Source organism: Colossoma macropomum, unplaced genomic scaffold (genome assembly GCF_904425465.1).
Source record: "Colossoma macropomum unplaced genomic scaffold, Colossoma_macropomum, whole genome shotgun sequence".
In the NCBI taxonomy this organism is placed as follows: Eukaryota; Metazoa; Chordata; class Actinopteri; order Characiformes; family Serrasalmidae; genus Colossoma; species Colossoma macropomum.
The window spans coordinates 19,028,658-19,047,562 of NW_023494801.1; the positions used below are offsets into that span (position 1 = coordinate 19,028,658).

Here is an 18,905-nt window from a genome sequence, read left to right on the forward strand (position 1 = left end):
AGCAGAACATCTCACATTCCGTGTGGGTAGAATCGAGTCCAATGCTTTGAATCGCGGAATCGATTCTTTTTGGCATCGACTCCAAAGAGCCCCAAACACGGCCGCTGTTCTGACGAATTGTGCGACCTTGTCGAAATGTCCTACCGTAACACACATTTACAGGTAGATCCCTGAATTAAACTGTAGATATGCTATTTTGATAGCCTAAATGTCCTTAAAAATGTTACCGGAAAATGTTACGAGCATTAAAAGCATAATTGACCTTTTGATGACCTAGATCACCTAGGACCTGAGTAGTAATATTAAGCCGAATCTGTACTGAATTAACATTAAAAACACAATAAAACGTTCAAAACACAGTTACCACGCTGTGCTGATGATGTGCGCATGCTCGGTAGGACCGCTGAAGGGACAAATTGTTAGAACACCTGTTACTGTGGCAACCAAGGCGCTCCGTGTTTTTCTAGTGTTGTAACCGTTGTGCTCTATTAAGCCGCTATAGCGACACCTACTGTCTGCTCACTGGCCACACATTTACATATTGTGTAAGTAAAGAGCATAATTTTGTTGTTTAGCTAGTGTTTTTCTTTACATTAAAGAGAAAGAGTTTGACAGGGAAATAAATCTGAAAACAATATAAAACATTAACGAACGCAGTGAGCTAAGGTCTCGTGTAAATAGCTAGCTCTCCAGCTAACGTAAGGATCTCGCTATCAAGATAACTAGGTTAGCTAGTTAGCTAACATTAGCAGGCTTTAAGCTACGTTCCGTGTCCAGACCGTCAGGTGTTATTCTAAAGTCATACCTGTAGCTAGTGTACTCGATAGTTAAGCTATGTCTACAGAATGTACAAGCTAACTACCTTATGTCACTTTCTTTATGTTTAAGACTAGGTAGTAAGGTAGTTCTTGTGACACATTACTGTCTAACTGGCTGCATTTCTGTGTTCAAAGTTATAACATGGCAGTGAACTGAAACTGTGTAAAATGATATGTGTGTCTGATTATTACAGCACAGCCCTTTTTTTATGCGTCTTCATCTCAACATTAATCTTATGTCTATGTATTTACCACTCAGTTTCCAAGTCTGGCTTCGCATCAAATCCTTGTAAAGCTGCTTTGTAACAGTGCTCATTCTCTTTGGTTTTACTAGATGCTGAATACCGTTACTGGAGAAAATGGCCTGTTTTCCAAGCAGGTTGTATGAATCGATGAGATACCTACTGTTAGTGCTTTGTACATTGATTTTTGTAAGTACCTCAATTTTTTAAGAGGCTCACTTTGACAGGAAGTTTATCCATGATGCAGTGTTTCTCAAAATGGGATTTAAGAGCTAGCCAAAATAAACTGAGTTGAACGTTACTGATTAGTTTTCCTTCTTCAAAAAAGATTGAGAAGCCTTGATGTATGGTACTAAACAGCCATAATAAATGTCACTTCTGTCTGTGGCACACTGAATATCTTTCTCCCTCTTTTGTCTTTGTAACTGTCTGTCTGTCTCTTTCTCTCTTCCTCTCTATTTCAGATTAGTGGCTTTGTGCTTGTGGGCTTGGGTGCATGGATCATTTATGGAGCCAGCACCTTGGTGTATGCCCTGGGCCCTTACTCAGTTCAACTCAATATGAGCTACATCTGCATTGGCATGGGAGCCGTGCTCATTTTCACCAGCCTCACTGGAAGTTGTGGGGCTTGGAAAGAGAACCGCTGCTGCCTCATGCTGGTGCGCCATTATTTATAGGTCATATACAGAATATCTTGCTTAATACATTCTAAATTTAGGCAACATATTTTAGTTTATTTAATTTTCAGTCAGAACAGTCACAAAGTACAGTTATTAGTAAGTTATTCATTTTTCATTGTCAGGGGAAAAAGACATAAAACGGTAATATATATTTGATACAGGTAATATATATTTAACAGATAATTACATAAAGCTTCCAGCTCTAAGTATTATGTCAAATATATCAGTATTTTATTTGTCCAGTACTTACTTTTGTGCCTCTTTAACGCTTCCATCCTTCCAATTTTTAAACCGAGTTACAGCTGTGTCTTTCTAACAAAAGATGTTTCCAAAACTATCACTGATATTATGTTGACTTTAAGAGACCCTAACATTCACACAACTTCCCAGACACACCTTAACTGCCTTACAGATTTCTCTCTTATGAGCATCTAAAATGGCTAAAGGAGATATTTATCAAAACAGGAGATTAGATATAAGACAATCCTCTTGCGTAAGAAGAGGAAATGACAAGGAAAATAAGTGAAAAAAAAGTTTCCAAAACTGGAGTTCAAAAAATTATTAAAATGGGATTAAAATGGGACTCTCTACAACTGTGCAAAACCTGGTAAATCACTTGAAGTTAGTCATTTGTTTTTGATTAAAGACATTATGAATGCTGATAAGTGCAAACAAATTTTAATGCATTATATAATACCCTCTGGAAAACTTTTGATTTGAAATTCATTCTGCAGCAAGATAACAACCCAAACACGCTGCTGAGAAGATCAGCATGTCCGTATCAAAGAAGCTTCTGTTGTTCTCAGAACAGTGGACTAGCCAGACCTCAACATCATTTAATGTGTTTGGTATTGCTTAGCAGAAAATGAGAACCAATCTCTAACACTGAACTTTGGAGGTGTGGAAAATGATCACTGCAGATTTCTTTGAAAAACTGAAAGCAAGTTTCCTGAAAAGAATGGTGGCTGTAATAAAGGCAAAGTGAATACTGAAAAAACTGATGTTGTATTTAGTTGTTGAAGCTTCTGTGCAAATTTCTGACTTTTTTTACTCACAGTGAAAAGTGCATGACTTTTACTTAATTTGAATAAATGAATAGGTGGTGGGCCTGGGTTCGATCTTACTGTGGAGATTATTAAGTGGGGTGCAGCAAACATAAAAAGAAGACAGGCATTGCCCGATGCCTTTGCATTTGTAAAACTGCTCTACATTTAGGAGTCTGGAAATGTAACTATAAGAATATAGAATGTCATCATTTAAAGACTTAATTTTCCCAAATCTCATAATTTTAATTTTCTGACGATCAGTTCACTTACAATTCTTTCTTATTCATTTTCCACAGTTTTTCTTCATTTTGACAGCTGTTTTTGTCGCAGAAGTGGTGGGCACCATTTTTGTCTGGGTTTACAGAGAATTGGTAAAAACCGTATTTCTTTCATGTATATTTGTGATGTCTCATGTATTTGTAAGATGGCACCAATTTGATATCTGTATCAGGCCAATATCAGCAGAAATGCTGGATCATATATCAGAGTTAAAAAAATAATCCAGTTACATCCTGTAACAACTATCTAATCCAAATATATATATATATGTTATACTGAAATAGCACACGCTCACAATGTATGATGTGATGTGATGTGATGTTAGCTATGTATTTTTCCCTGTAGGATAGGAGAGTGTTTGAGTGGTTTGAGCATCATAGCTTACTTTTAGATGCTCATCTTAAGTAAAATGCTTCAGTAAAAAATAGTTAACTCTAAAGCTTTAGAAGAAATATTGGATTGGTATTGGCTGATACTCAGGGTTTAATATTGGCATTCTATTCTGTATTCTGCTATTGCTAACATAGTCATATTGATACTAATTTTAGTAGAGCAGTAGCTAAACATTTTATGCTTTGTATTCAAAGGTGGGGCTGGTGGTGTGGCGGGCCACTAAGGAGTCTCTACAGAAGCTGTATATGGGCCCAGCTGCAGCAGACCCCATCTCTGCTGCATGGAACACCATCATGATCAAAGTGAGAATGAAACTCAGAATCAGTTTGCTGGCTCAGCAGAACAGGGAGAATCAGTTTTTATAGGAGCACAGCTGTTTGTATTGTCTCTGTCTTTTATTGTCTCAGTTCAAATGCTGTGGTTTTGAGAATTCTACAGAGGATTTCACAAATTCAGCGTTTAGCCAGGCCACGGGACTTAATTACCCTAAAACGTGCTGCATCGAAAAGACGTCGCCAGCCTGTGATGGGTTAAACCTAGCACCTGATGTCATTCAGCCTCAGGTAAAGCATGATTGCTGCCTCACGTTTCACTGAATAACAAGTCGTTTGTTATACATATATGTATACACACAACCCCATTTCCAAAAAAGGTTACTAGAATGCAATGATACGCAAATCATGTAAACCATATTTTTAAAGGAAAATACTACAGAGACAACATATCAAATGTTGAAACTGAGAAATGTTATTGTTTTTTGAAAAATATATGCCCATTTTGAATTTGATGCCAGCAACACGTTCCAAAAAAGTTGGAAAAAGTTGGGAAGGGGGCATGTTTACCACTGTGTTTCATCACCTCTTCTTTTAACAACACACTGTAGGCATTTGGGAACTTGCATACAGGGAATTCTCTGAATCTTTTAATGATATTATGTACCGTAGATGATGAAAAGCAAAAGTTCTTTGCTATTTTACGTTGAAAATGTTATTCTTGAATTATTGCACTATTTGCTCATGCAGTCTTTCACAGAGTGGTAAACTCCTCCCCAGCTTTATTTCTGAAAGACTCTGCCTCTGCATTTTTAGACCCAATCATGTTACTGTCCTGTTGCCAATCAACCAGGTGTTTTTTTATATGTATAATATATATATATATATATATATATATATATATATATATATATATATATATGTATGTATATATTATTTTCATTTTTCAGCTGTTTTTGTGTGAAAATTTCATGATGAATGGACCTATAGAAATGCTCCAAAATTGCTTAAAAAACTTACATTAAAAGTAAAGAAATTTTTGCCTTCTCCTGTAAAGTTACCATTTTGGAGATACTTGTTTTTCTTTGGACAGTGACGATATGCATCTTCGTTGTATGCACATACATTTATTGGCCATTCTCTATGAAACACCTACCATATAAATGCACTTTGTAAGGCACTTTGCACCATGTAAGTGCTTTACTGACTTTAGACTGACTGTAGACTGTAGACTGTTGCTTCACAGTTTGTCAGCCACCCTCTGCCCCATCTATCAGAGAAAAGGGACAACCAAATGACTGCCTCTGACCAGGTATTATTTAGGTGGTGGGTCATTCTAAGCACACAGCTGCATCCTTAATTGTTTTAAAGCTAATGTCGAAACCTGACATGTTGCAAAAACATACATTGGGAAGTTTTTTTTAGAGAAAATCATATATTTACACATAAATTTAGCATCATTTAACAAATTTCCCTTACTTGCCTCTTACAACAAACACTAACAGCATGGTGGAGAGGTGTAGCTGCACTGAAGAAGAGATGAGAGCTTTTTAAAAAATTGCTGCCACTTTGCAACTCTTACAGAGAGAGTATACAGCTTTACATGACAGAGAAACATGATCTTTCATGTAGTGGTTCAGATGGAAGAAAAAGAACTATAATATTAAATACATAAAATAAAATAAATAAAATGTCCTTATCAGTGGGTTATTGGGACATCAAGGAAGCCAAAGGCACACAAGTTGTGACATATATAGACATATGCAAATGATTGAGTGACCCTGGTCAAATTACTTTTTATGTAAGTAACTACACATCTTCCACAGAGAACACATGACTGCATATTTTGTAGCATAAGTACTGTTTAGAAAAAGAACTATAATATTAAATACATAAAATAAAATAAATGAAATGTCCTTATCAGTGGGTTATTGGGACATCAAGGAAGCCAAAGGCACACAAGTTGTGACATATATAGACATATGCAAATGATTGAGTGACCCTGGTCAAATTACTTTTTATGTAAGTAACTACACATCTTCCACAGAGAACACATGACTGCATATTTTGTAGCATAAGTACTGTTTAGTTCCTGTTTAGTACTGGGGAAAAATAAAACATAAAACATGGCCTGTGCAAAATGTATGTAGTTTGCAGAAAAATGCCATATTTATTTGTGTTCTAGGGCAGCACGGTGGAGCAGTGGGTAGCGCTGTTGCCTCACAGCGAGAATGGCCTGGGTTCGATTCCCGGCTGGGCGACCAGGGTCATTTCTGTGTGGAGTTTGCATGATCTCCCCGTGTCTGTGTGGGTTTCCTCCGGGTACTCCGGTTTCCTCCCACAGTCCAAAAACATGCAGTTAAGCTAATTGGACATGCTAAATTGCCCCTAGGTGTGTGTGATTGTGTATGTCTGTCTGTCTGCCCTGTGATGGACTGGCGACCTGTCCAGGGTGTATCCTGCCTTCCGCCCAGTGACAGCTGGGATAGGCACCTCACCGCAGCACCCCACCGCAACCCAGAAGGATAAGCGGTTTAGATGATGTATGTATGTATTTGTGTTCTCTGTAGAGGAAGTGTTCACACGATTTTCTCTTAGAAAATCAACAAAACATGTAATTTGACTGGGGTGTTCAAACTTTTGCATATGACTGCGTGAAATTAGACACAACGTTTTTATTCAGAAACCAAGACTTATGTGACAACAGTTGTTTGCAGGGAGTGACATCACTACGCAAAGCTATTGATAGTGGCATGGTGGTGTGTGTGTTGAGCTGTTGTAAGAGTATCAAACAAAACGGTGTTTCTGGGGTTTTTGAACACCTCACTGTGACTGCAGCCAAAAATATCCAGCCAAAAGTAGTCCTGTGGTCAAAGGCTGACCATTGATAAAAGGCTAGAGCAAGGGTCTCAAACTACTTGCCAGCTTATGGTGGTCTGTCACATATGTACAATTCTTCTTTAAATCTGGCTCAGTGTTTTTTTTTTTTCATTTTTCTGCAGCCAGATATTTACATCTTTTTACTATATTTATATTATCTATATTTACAGGTAGATTTGCTTCACCCACCAGACACTATGGCTGGTTAAATTAATTAAATTAATTCTTGACATAGCAGAAGAAACAGCGTATCAAAATTAAGAAAATAACTGAATTATCAAATTAATCCACTGACAGTGCAGATTTAACTGCTCATTGTGTCAACACTTCTGCTGTGTTCACAACGACAAAACTCATTCAAATGTGAAAACTGCTAGTGGTTGCTCTTCTTTTTTGTAGAATGAAGCAAAAACGTGTTAGTTTTAATCAAACTAGTCACTGTTGTATGTAAGCATACTTTTGCGCTTTGCCATGCATTGGAACCTGTTGTCCATTAACACATTGCTCTTAAGTTTACTTGATTTAATTAAACACTAAAGTATTTATTACACTATGTATTTATACTACTATTACTGCTACTACTACTACTACTACTAATAATAATAATAATAATAATAATAGTAGTAGTGGTTATTATTTTTATTGTTAGTAATAGTGGTTGTCGTATGGGGTGACTGAAGAATTGCTAGTAAACATTGCCTAAGATGCCCTTACATGAATGTTTATATTTAAAATTCACAGTTGGAAAAAAAATATGGGACATTTTTTCAACCTGCAACCCTTGGAGAAGACCACCTGGCCAGGTGATTTGAGTTTGAGACCCTAGAGGATGAGTAACACAAATTATGCAGAAAATGATTAACTACAGTCTCTAACTGTACAGATACATGGTGAACAAGCAAGATATGTGTTTTTTTTTTTCAAAAAGTGCCTAGTATGTGTGCATAATGTGTGCCAACCCAAGCAACACATCTGCACATGATACACTCATACCAGTGCAACACACATTAACATGCCACAACCATGTAGGTGTCACTACTGTGCTGAGAATGATCCACTGCTCAACAGTGATACTATGGTGGTCCCTTTCCAATGATGATGGGTAGGTGGCTTACAGCAACAGGTAGGTAACATTGTTAACCTACAAAATGCGCCTATCTGGTAGGTGTACCTGATAAAATGGCCAATGAATGTAGGGACAAGGCGGAAAGTACCTAATAAACTGACAGCTCAGTGTGTATGGACTTTGCTTTTACACGTTTGAACAGATAGCACATTTAAAGCCATCCCTAGATGATGTCTGCAGTAGCAGAGTAGTGCAGCGCTAAGTCAAGACTTTAGGCTAAAAAAACATACTTACTGCCCCCCGATGGCCATTTCAGAAACGGCCTCCGACCTGCTTCAAGAGGCTGTAGTGATTTATAACAAGAAAAATCATAAACCATCAACAGTGTGTTAAAAAAATGTGATAATCACATGTACCAAATATATGTCTTTAAATTTTCTTTTATTTTTAAATGTATGTGTTCCAAGAAACTGACTGCACATGTGACATGACTAAGTGTAAACTTTGTGTCTGTGTTTACAGAGCTGCTATAAGAAGGTGATATCAGTAATCCGAGACAAAAGTGCAGTTCTGGGAGCTGCAGCAGGCACCATATGTGTAATTGAGGTTGGTTTGACAAACTGTCTTGTGCCTCCTGTGTTAATGAAAACTTTATACAACAACGAACGTGTCACGGCAGCCTAGCATTCCTTATTGTTAATCATTCTCTCATTAATAATTCATGATTCATTAAGTTAAATCAGTTGTGCTGTTTCGCACAAACCTTTGCAATGTCAGGAGGGACTCGAGAAGAAATCAGGAACCAAACCTCTGTCCTTCTAAGCAGCTCAAAAGATATCAACTACTTTTTTTTGAGAACAAGAAATTCTTGTAACTTTTTGTCCTATTTATGTTTCTTTGAATTTATTCAAGTTATACATGGGGGCTGTATAGGCAAAAATACATACATTAGCCAGATAAATTATTTTTTGTTTAGGTGCCTAAGACTTTTGCACAGTATTGTATGTTTGTTTAGAATTTTTGCCTGTGTTTCTTTGTTCCAGCTGGCCGCTATTATTCTCACAATGCTTCTCTTTGTGAAGTTGGGGGTGATGCAGAGACAGGAGAGAGACATGTAAGATGAAAGGGTTCGGTGTACTTCTCAAAAGTCCTTCACTCAAACATAAAAACATGCCCTTTAAAATACAGTAATTGGTTTCGTTTCGTCGTTTTTGTTGTATATTTGTTTCCATGAATTTCATGTTAAAGATACTGACAGATCAAGATACATTTGTTGACTTAAATGGAAAGATCTATTCTAACTATTCTGTGTACAGTTCATAGATAAAGGTATCACAGGTATATTCTCAACTCTTTTATATAAACAAGATCTGTGCTGCCATCTCCTGGGAGAATTATGGCATGTCATACTGGGCATTCTGTAAATCTAGGATCTTGGATGATTTGGAAGCTTGCATAAACTATAGGGGTTCCCCTAGTAACCCTATAGTTTATGCAGGACTGATGTAGTTTTAAATGGGCATTCCACCAATTGTAAACATTTCTGCATAATTAAACTGAGTCATTCAGAGTGGTTCGATGTGAAATGCAGGGGCAGTCTTTGCACTAGGCAAAGGTAGGCTGGCACCTAGGGCTTCTGTTAGCCAAAGGCCCCATGAAAATGCTAGTTAAATACCCTGCACCTGTTAATGTTATATAACCTATTCTGAAATACATATACATTTTAAAAATAGCTGTTATTTGCTATTATAGCGATTATTTTTTTGTCATTTCAAAGCATCGCCACTCCCCTTCCATGGTTTGAAAGGACTGTTGCATGTTACATGATGAAACAACTGCATAAAGACTGGTATGAACAAGACAATAAAGCAGTAATCTGTCCTCATTTTGGAAAGCTGGTTCTTTGGAATGATTTTCTGTGTGTTGAAAGGGAATCTCAAAGTTATCCAAGTGCAGCAGAGGAATGCAAAAAGAGAGAAGAAATCAAAAGTGTGTTGCCTTACTTCCAAAGCTAATGTCAATTTATCAGAGCAGAGTGCTTCACAGGCTCAGCATACTGTACATTATGCAGTAGCAGTAATGTTCGTACAGTTAGCTAGTGTTGGGGTAGTTACTGAAAAAAAGTAATCCATTACAAATTACTTCTCTCAAACTTAGAAATATGCTTAAAACAAGCATCAGTTATTTCCCAAGGATCTGCCAGTATAGTGAGATAATTTCACTTAAAAAAATTACTTAAGTAAAAAATTCTAGAAATACACTACGGACAAAAGTATTGGGACACACCTCTTAATCATTGAATTCAAGTGTTTCATTCAGTCCCATTGCCACAGGTGTATAAAATCAAGCACCTAGCCATGCAGTCTGCCTTTACAAACATTTGTGAAAGAATCAGTCTTTCTAAAGAGCTCATGGAATTCGAGCGTGGTACTGTAATACTATGCCACCGTTGCAACAAGTCAGTTCACAAAATTTCTTCCCTCCTAGATATTTCGCAATTAACTGTGAGTGGTATTATTGAAATGTGGAAGTGTTTGGGAACAACAGCAACTCAGCCATGAAGTGGCAGACCACGTAAAGTTACAGTGCGGGTTGCCGATTGCTGAGGGGCATAGTGCATAATAGTTGCCAACACTCTGCTGACTCAGTAACTGCAGAGTTCCAGACCAAGCATAGCCAAGTAGCTGCATGCAAGCCTTACATCATCAAGCACAATGCCAAGCATCAAGGGAAGTGGTGTAAAGCACTGGACTCAGGAATCACACTTCTCTATCTGGCAATCTGATGGACGAGTCTGGCGAATGCCAAGAGAACGTTACCTGCCTGACTGTATTGTGCCAACTGTAATGGTTTGGTTGGGTTAATTTGGTGTGGAAGAACTTGCTGGCCCACGCAGAGCCCTGACCTCAACCCCATCAAACACCTTTGGGATGGACCAGAACGGAGACTGCAAGCCAGGCCCTCTCATCCAACATCAGTGCCAGACCTCACAAATGCTCTTCTGGATGAATGGGCAAAAATTCCCACAGACAAACTCTAAAATCTTGTAGAAAGCTTCCCAGAAGAGGGGAAACTGCTATAGCTGTAAAGAGGGGACCAACTCCATATTAATGCCTATGGATTTAGAATGAGATATGATCAAAGCTCCTGTAGGTATAATGTGTAGGTGTCCCAATACTTTTGTCTATATTGTGTAGTCTTATAATATTCTTGTAACAATTTCAATGAAACATATTAGATATATTGACTAGATTTAAGATTTCACTTGCCAAAATGTTGCCAAAACTTTGTTTACATCTTAACTATTTACCTGTGCATTTTTGTTTCTGAAAAAATCAGTGAAATTCTACTTTAAAGATGTGCAGCAAACTGTAACTAATTGGATACAGCCACTAAAAGTACATTATTTAGTTCAAAACCAAATCATAATCAAGTTAAAGTAAACTGACAAATATCTGGAAAAAGCACACAAGCATACAAACCATGAAAAAATCTTACGTACAGTCGCTGCTAGAGCTGACTACATGGAATCTTCAACTTTATCCAGAGTTTAGAGTTTCAGATCAAGCAGGTTTCTCAGATATCTACTATTGTGTTGGTCTCATTGTTACTCACTGACCAAGCAAAACCGATCTGGAATACATTTTTGTTTCATTTTGAATGAGTAATGAAATACAAAACCAACATTTAAAAAAGTTCTTGTTTATCATAATACTAAAACATTTGTACTAAAGGAGGCATTTCTTGGAGAGCTTTTTGGTTTGCGAAAGAAACACACTTTAACAAAACCATTTAAAAGGTTAATAGCCATGTTGTGGGTGTGTGCCGGTCAATGAAACAGCAAAGGAATTTCAATTTGTTATTGTATGCAGTGGCAGCACATTTCAAACCAGGAAATGAGGAACAGTTCTTGAAATTTGATGCATACTGACATTGAAAGGCCTAAAAAAACACACAATTACAGCCAAAGCCATAAAGAAAAGAAAATGAATACCAGTGTGGGCAGTGTAAGAAATCTAATATGTCCTTTTTTTACCAGGGGTGGAAAATATTTGGGATTCATACTTCGTTATTATATTTAAACAATTACCTTTTTACTTTTATATACTTAAGTGTATAAAAGTAAATGCAAACGCAGTTTAAATGCAGATCTTTTTTCCTTTAAGTATATTTTGGCTCCCTACTTCTCCACTTCTTCTGATCTTTTTCCACCAGTCTTTACTCTGAATGGGTGAAGAATGTTTCTTTTAAAAAGCTACAGGAAGCCTGCAATCATCATCTCCTGCACCCAACTGCCCTTCACAATGCTGTTAAAGAATTAACACATTATTCCACTACAGATGTCTCCAGAAGTGCACAAGAGCATGCCAAGAAGTGAACAATTATTAAAGTCATTAAACCCACGACAAGTGAGATAAATGACAAAGGCAGGGATGTTGAAAGAAGTGATAAAGAACTGGGAGAAACGTTGTGTTTACTTTTGGGGATGTAGCTACATTCTTTCAGTCCTCTTGCGTATTACGAGTCCGTTTACAACACAACAGACTTAACTGACCAGACTTTTAATAAAAATGGCCTTTGAGAAGAAAAAGAAAACGACGACGGCTGGTCATTCTACCGAGTAAAACACCTACAGTTAACACTTTATCCCCCCCTTTAGCCCTCTAGAGGCGCTTTCCTCACGGTGAGCCATGAAGACACGCTGGGGGGTTAAAATGCTAGCACCGAAGCCGTGAAGCCTCGTACGCTAGGTGGTGGTGGTGGTGATGTTTAAGCCAACATCCTGTCCACATCCTCGCAAGTTCGTGGCAGAAAACCAAACGCCGGCGACGCCGAGGAGGAGCCAAAGACCTTTTCTTTTTCTGTTCCCGGAGAAACGACGACAGCAGCTTGAGCAGTCACTGGACAAGCCCCGCTGGACACACACCAGTCCACACCTTCTTCTTCCTCCTCCTCTTCATCGTCCAAGTAGTTCGCTCTGTAGTCGTCGAGAAAACCCCTCAAACTCAATGCGCCTCGTTTGTTTGTCCACGGGAATCATCGCCAGCCCCGTTCTCTGAAGGCATCCGCGGTTTGGAGAGCGACACTCCTTTCTGACAGGTGTTCGGCTGGACACACACACACACACACACACACACACACACGGCACGGAGGGAGAAAATCATGTCCAACGGGAAAGACACACCTGGGACCGCCAAGTAAGTGGCCTCGAGCAGCAGCTGCTTCGCTTCATCCTTCCCACGCGCTAATCGGAGCGTTAACTGACTAGATGTTTGCTGTAGTAAGCCTTTATAATGGGAGAAATACAGCCTGTTGATGTTTACGGGTCCTACCGTAAGATTTAAACATGTAACAGTAACACAACAAAGGGGCCCACTGTTGACTTTAGTTTCTGAAAAGTGTGGAAAAGCGGGTTAGCTAGGCTGCTGTCGAGCTAATTTAACTTCACACTGACAGAGCTGCAGTTTAGTTCTCAGCCAAATTAGCTGATTCAGTTTGCGGTAAAACTTGCAGCTTGTTCAGTTTAGTGTTTGTTTTCACATCTCTCTCTCTCTCTCTCTCTCTCTCTCTCTCTCTCTCTCTCTCTCTCTCTCTCTCCCTCTTCCTTCCTCGTTGTGTAATGTCTTGTGTGGAGCTAGTTTCTGTAACTGAGAGTGGGGGTCACACTGTGGAATGGATTTTAAAATGGGGGCAGCAATATGACGATATTTATTACTGTCATGATAAATTACGTCACATTGCGTCACAACGCGCTTTTCTCAGTGTGTCGTGGCTGTGGGGCAGAGGTGGAAAGTTCCGGTGCAGAAAGTAAAAATTCTCCAGGATTTTGTTCCCACTGCCCGGACACATGTGCTGCTGGTTCGAGTTAATGAGAGAAGGCAGTGAATTGGAACAAAACCCTGGGGAGGATTTTTACTTTCTGGACCTGAATTTTCCACTTCTGCTGTTCGGACAAAACCTCACATCTCTAATTTTGTTTTTGCCATTTTTCGTTTTTTGACATAATTAGAAAACAGCAACGACCCTTTACCTTGTGTTAAAATTTCCTAAAGAATGGACCAATACTGCAGTAAATCAGTGGTTCTCAAACTAGTCCTCAGGGACCCCCAGACAGTCCAGAATTTTGCCTTATCCTTATGTGTTGTGATTCAGGTTGGAGCAAAAATCTGAACCATCTTTGGGTTTCCTGAGGACCTGTTTGAGAACCACTGCAATAAATAACTGCTGTGTTAGCTTCAAATAGAAGTTGAGTGTGCTTTGCTTCTCCTGCAAAGCTAGCATTGTGGAGCTAAGAAGTTTATTGTGGGCATTGCCTGTACTTAGGTCAGTACAGTGGATCTCAGATGGTTTTAGTCTAAGCCCCCCTTTTGTGGATAGTAAGTACCACAGTGCCCCCTTCTGCCTTCCCTTCAATCTCCCACCCCCTGGTTCCTGGTCATCATGCTCACTTAATGAATAAGGACATTGACAAGATTCCGGTCCATTTTTCTAGTTATCGCTGACTTGCTTGTAAAGACATGGCCCTGTTCTATGATGTTACAAATAACTTCATTTTAATAATGTTTAATAATATCTGGGATTTTTAAACTAGTTCCACAATTTTAGATATGGCTTAATCAGATTTAATAAAGTGACAACATTAAAACGTACTAAGTTTTGATACAACTTCAAAGATTTCTCTGCAGTCCCCTTAGCAGCCCCCAGTTTGAGAAAAGCTGACCTGAAGAACACTGACCAACTGCATGTTACATTACAAAGAGAGCACAGTTGGTTCTGTTTAACTGGATTTAGTGAAATGCAGTATGTGAACCGTTATATAAAAATCATTGTACATACATTGTGGCATGGCTGGCGCATTCTGTCTGTTCCAACTTATACAATCTCAGGGCAGCTAAATCTTGTGTATTGTGATATTATCTTTGTCCCATATCAAAGACCCCTGTTTAAAACGGCCTGTACCATGTAGCTGTATGTTGTGAGAACAGTAAATCTTCTAAAGTTCTCAGGGTAGCTGCATAGTGATGGCAGCTATCTGGCATTATTCATGTGAGCACCTGAGTAATAATTTGTCATGGACTGTAGGCTAGTTACTCAGAGCAAACATGAGACACCTTACAGTGTGAGTGTGTGTATGCCTCAGCTGGGTGACGTTGCCCAAAGTTCTCCATGTGACAGATTTCCCAACAGTTCCCAGCAGTGTATGTGTGTCTGTGGTAAAGTAGCTGGCGAAGATACTTTCATTTATAACGGTTTACAATTAAGACTGGTCAAGACTGACGCTCTTTTGGGTCCTTAAGACCAAGTGTGTTTTTATTCACTGTCCCCTTTATTAGGCATGCCTGCTGTATACTTCCACTCACAGGACACTTTGAGTTTCTCACACCTAAGAGGTCCACTGTATAGATGTGTTACAGACTGTAGCCCTTCTGTTGTTCTGCACAGTTTGTCAGCCACCCTCTCCCTCATTCATTATTGGTCAGTTTCTGACCACCAGACTGATTATGGCCAGGTATTGGGCCATTCTCAACACAGCATTGATGCTGACATGGTAGAAGCATGGTGGTGTATGTGGCCCTGGTACAAGTTTATCGAGCATGGTGGTGTCACTGCTTGGTGAAGGATCGTCCAGCGCCTAAATGTTTCCTGGCAAGAGGCGCTCTGTGACAAGAACTGGGTACAGTCCTGTGCCAGTGTTGGAGACTATCCTTCGTTTATTTAATGTCCAGTGAGAACTGCTCTTCAGTAGAAGTTTTTTTTATTTTATTTATTTTTCATTAGGTATTTCAGAGATTTGATATAATGTAATACATTTGCATTTGGAAAAAGTGGAAAGTCACAGGAAAATAAGCGAAAAAACAAATGTTTTCAAACTTGGAGTTAAAAAAAAAAATAATAAAAGATATCGAGAAAAAAGAGCTCCTAACAATTGTGAAAGACCTGATAGACCAAAAAAACTGTCTACATCAGATAAACAGCACTTAAAGCTTTCATCTTTGAGAGAGAGGAGAAAAAAAATCAAGCTCTGCTCTTGCTTTAGATCTAAAAAAATCCACAAGTGTTTCTGTCCATCCTTCCACTGTGAGAAGAGAACTCAACACTCCAAAAGTCCAAAAGGATGTGTAGCCATCAAGAAGCAGTTACTGAGAAAAGAAAACTAGGAGCCCCGGAGGGGACGGAGGTAAAAAAAAAAAAAATAATTTGAGTGAACATTTTGCACTTCGTTTATAATATAGGGCCTTGTAGTTTATTGTCTTCCTTCATTTCACCATCAAACTGCAGCTGCACTGATGAATCTGTGGGCCGTTTGCTATGAATAGGAGCTACAATGTCCTCGTAACCCCCCCAAATCAAAATCAGACCCAATGAGCATCTCTGTCCTTTATCTTATCAGTCTAACTGATCAAAACCTGTCTGCACAGGACAAATAACACGACCTGTATCTACTACATAAATTTTGTGCACGAGTATAAAAAAAAAAAAACAATGTGCATTCAATTAAAATTAAAACGTGAACATGATTAAAAGGAAACAAGAGAACAAATTAGGAAATCGTGATCATGCATAAAAAAAAACATACCCACGAAGTAAAGAAAACATGTACACAATTAAAAGAAAACGAGGGAACGATTTAAGAAATCATGATCACAAATAAAAGAAAACTGCAAAACGTTCACTCGAATGAATTATTATTTTTTTACCTTTGTCCCCTCCGGGGCTCCGCAGAAAACAGACAACACAGAAGAAAATTTGCAAATCAATCATAGAAACTGCTGGTGTTCACAGAACAATGGACTGACCACCCCAGAGTCCAGACCTCAACATCAACTAAATGTGTTTGAGTTGACTTGAATCGTGAGATGCAGGAAATGTAACCAATTCTTAAAACTGCCTACTTTTTCCCTGACATTGAAAATGAATAAGTTGTTATTAAATTGTACATGACAACAGTTGTGCAACAGCACGTGTGTCAGGCTCCAGTCCTCACGGCCCAAAACACTGCAGACTTTAGCACACTGCCTCATTAAACACACCTGTTTCAGCTCAGCAGTTAAATAGCAAGGCTTTCATGAACTGAATTTAGGGTGAACACATCTCTGTAGCACTTTGGCCCAGAAGCTCTAAGGTGGGCCTAAAAAGTCAGTGTTTTGAGTAAAATGGCCAGCAAGTGTCTTTTGCATGTTGTATGATGTTCATAAATTCCTCTCTGTAATAATTAATTGAATGTTATGAACATATCTACATTTGCTGTGTTAATTAACACTAGATCTGCTAATACACAGTTAATGGTTTGGCTTTTTATAGCACCCGCCAGGCTATACTGTGTCATAAGGGATGATTCATAATTAATAAAGGCCAGTGTTTCAAAGGCTAAGAAGTTGCTGATTAATTTTTTATCCTTTACTTATGCTCTGTTTGTCTTCATTTTCTCTAACATTCTTCTGTATATGATGTTTATAATATAGGGCCTGACCAATATGACAATTTGCCACAGCTAATTTTAATGAGCTGTAAATTCCAGTAATTGATTAAACACAAACAAAATTTAAACAGACTCCAGAAGCAGTACACTGCAAAAGATGTTGATCAGTGAAAACATCCTGAATCTTATCCTTATATGTAAAATCTATCGTTCTGGGATTGTTGTAAGGATATGCAAACATAATTCAACTTTTAATATTACTTACTATATGTTTTTTTTTAATTGTTTTAAGTCATTTTATCCAGAGAAAGTAACTTATTCTATTGGCAGATCATTTGGTTATTTCAAGCAATAATGCTAGAAAAGCAAAATTATCTACCGACAGAATAAGATTCAGTTAATAGAACAATTTTAAAAAAACAAGTGAAACTTGAAATCTTTACAATATTCTTCCAACAGTCTCAGAATGAGAAGTATTAGACACATTGGCTAGACTTAAGATGATTTCACTAGCCAAGAATTTATTTTAGTATTTTGCCTCATTACTGCAAAACATTGACAGCTATTGAGGTTTTTTCTTTTTATTTTGTTCTCATTGGTAACATTTTTTTTTTTGCTTTGATTTACCTACTTAGAATTTGCAAGGGAAACATGAGAGTAAAGAGAATCAGTTAAAAATAATACATTTTTAATTTTTTAATCACTTTTATAATAAAAAAATGTGATAAATACCGGTAATGAGAAAATGATATGGGGGACACATTGTGGTAAGAAGAATTAAGGTATAATATGCCAAAAAAAAAAACCCTATAAAATAGAAGAATTAAGAATTTTGTTTTTTGGTATGCCATATAAAGCTCCAGTTGATCTACTAAATCATACAAATGTTATTTATCTGTGTGATGATTGACATTCAAACATTTATGGACATAAATGGTTTGAGGCTGTTTTGTGAGAATGATCCTAATATCAGATTTTATTTGCCAAATGGTGTATCGGTCGCACCCTAATGTGAGTATCATGATCTTTTTATACTCTTTGTATGTGTGTCTACGTCTCATTACAGCTCCACACAGACTTCCTTACGGACATGCCTCGAGGAATGCATGGAGGCCTTGGATCTGTTTCTCAACAACCACTTCAACGAGAGTCTGGACAAACTGCAGCCACGGTGAGAGCAAGTAGTTCTACCTGTCTGTCTGCTTTGCTCTTCTTCTCATTTACATTCACAAACGAAAATCTGCTCACCTTCAACATCTGACTTAAGCATGATGCTGCAGCTGACCTTGATACAGGAATCATTTGACTTTGTCACAGGCAAAGGTGACTTGGAGAGCAAGACGTAATGTTTGCTTAAGGTGCGGTTACTGTAGAGCTGCTTCTGTATCAGTGCTAGTAAATGGTGTGTGGATCTTTAAATGGCTAAAACGGTTTCTGTAGTAACTGGTATTATCTTTAGCTCTAGACAGCTTTCTAACATCAGTGTGCTGAAATGTTTCTGTATCTGTTTGCTCATGTGCGTCATGCTAAACTCCCTTGACCAGGATGTGAGGTATTTACCTAAGCGCACACCCAAAGACGCATGCACACATTCACTTACATTCACGCATGAATGAGTGCGAGAGGTGGCATAAAGCAGGAAACTAGGAAAACTTAGAGGGTTTTCCAACCAAAAATTAGGCATTGTCAGGCTTGTTTGTTGCTGATGAAGAAGGTCTTCTGAAAGAGAAGAGCTTGATTTCTTTGTCTGAGTACATCCGGGTTTAGAGGGTCCCGGACATTAACCTGTTTCCCTGACCTGGATTAAG

General features: G+C 38.3%; 2 protein-coding genes across 2 annotated transcripts in view; both read left to right on the plus strand.

The window, feature by feature from the left end:
- Nucleotides 1-1,177: 1,177 nt before the first annotated feature.
- LOC118821775 (tetraspanin-16-like) lies at nt 1,178-12,773 on the plus strand. The gene is made up of 8 exons (XM_036590502.1): nt 1,178-1,249; nt 1,525-1,719; nt 3,083-3,157; nt 3,653-3,760; nt 3,866-4,021; nt 8,199-8,282; nt 8,720-8,790; nt 12,479-12,773. Exons 1-8 carry the CDS (start codon nt 1,178-1,180, stop codon nt 12,771-12,773), a joined length of 1,056 nt encoding a protein of 351 aa, XP_036446395.1.
- zgc:158403 (tetratricopeptide repeat protein 39A) overlaps nt 12,580-18,905 on the plus strand; it is a 28,454-nt gene continuing 22,128 nt past the window's right edge. The window contains exons 1-2 of the mRNA XM_036589905.1: nt 12,580-12,874; nt 18,164-18,268. Of these exons, the coding sequence (XP_036445798.1) occupies nt 12,840-12,874; nt 18,164-18,268 (140 nt within the window). The 5' untranslated portion in view covers nt 12,580-12,839. The remainder of the gene's footprint in view (nt 12,875-18,163; nt 18,269-18,905) is intronic.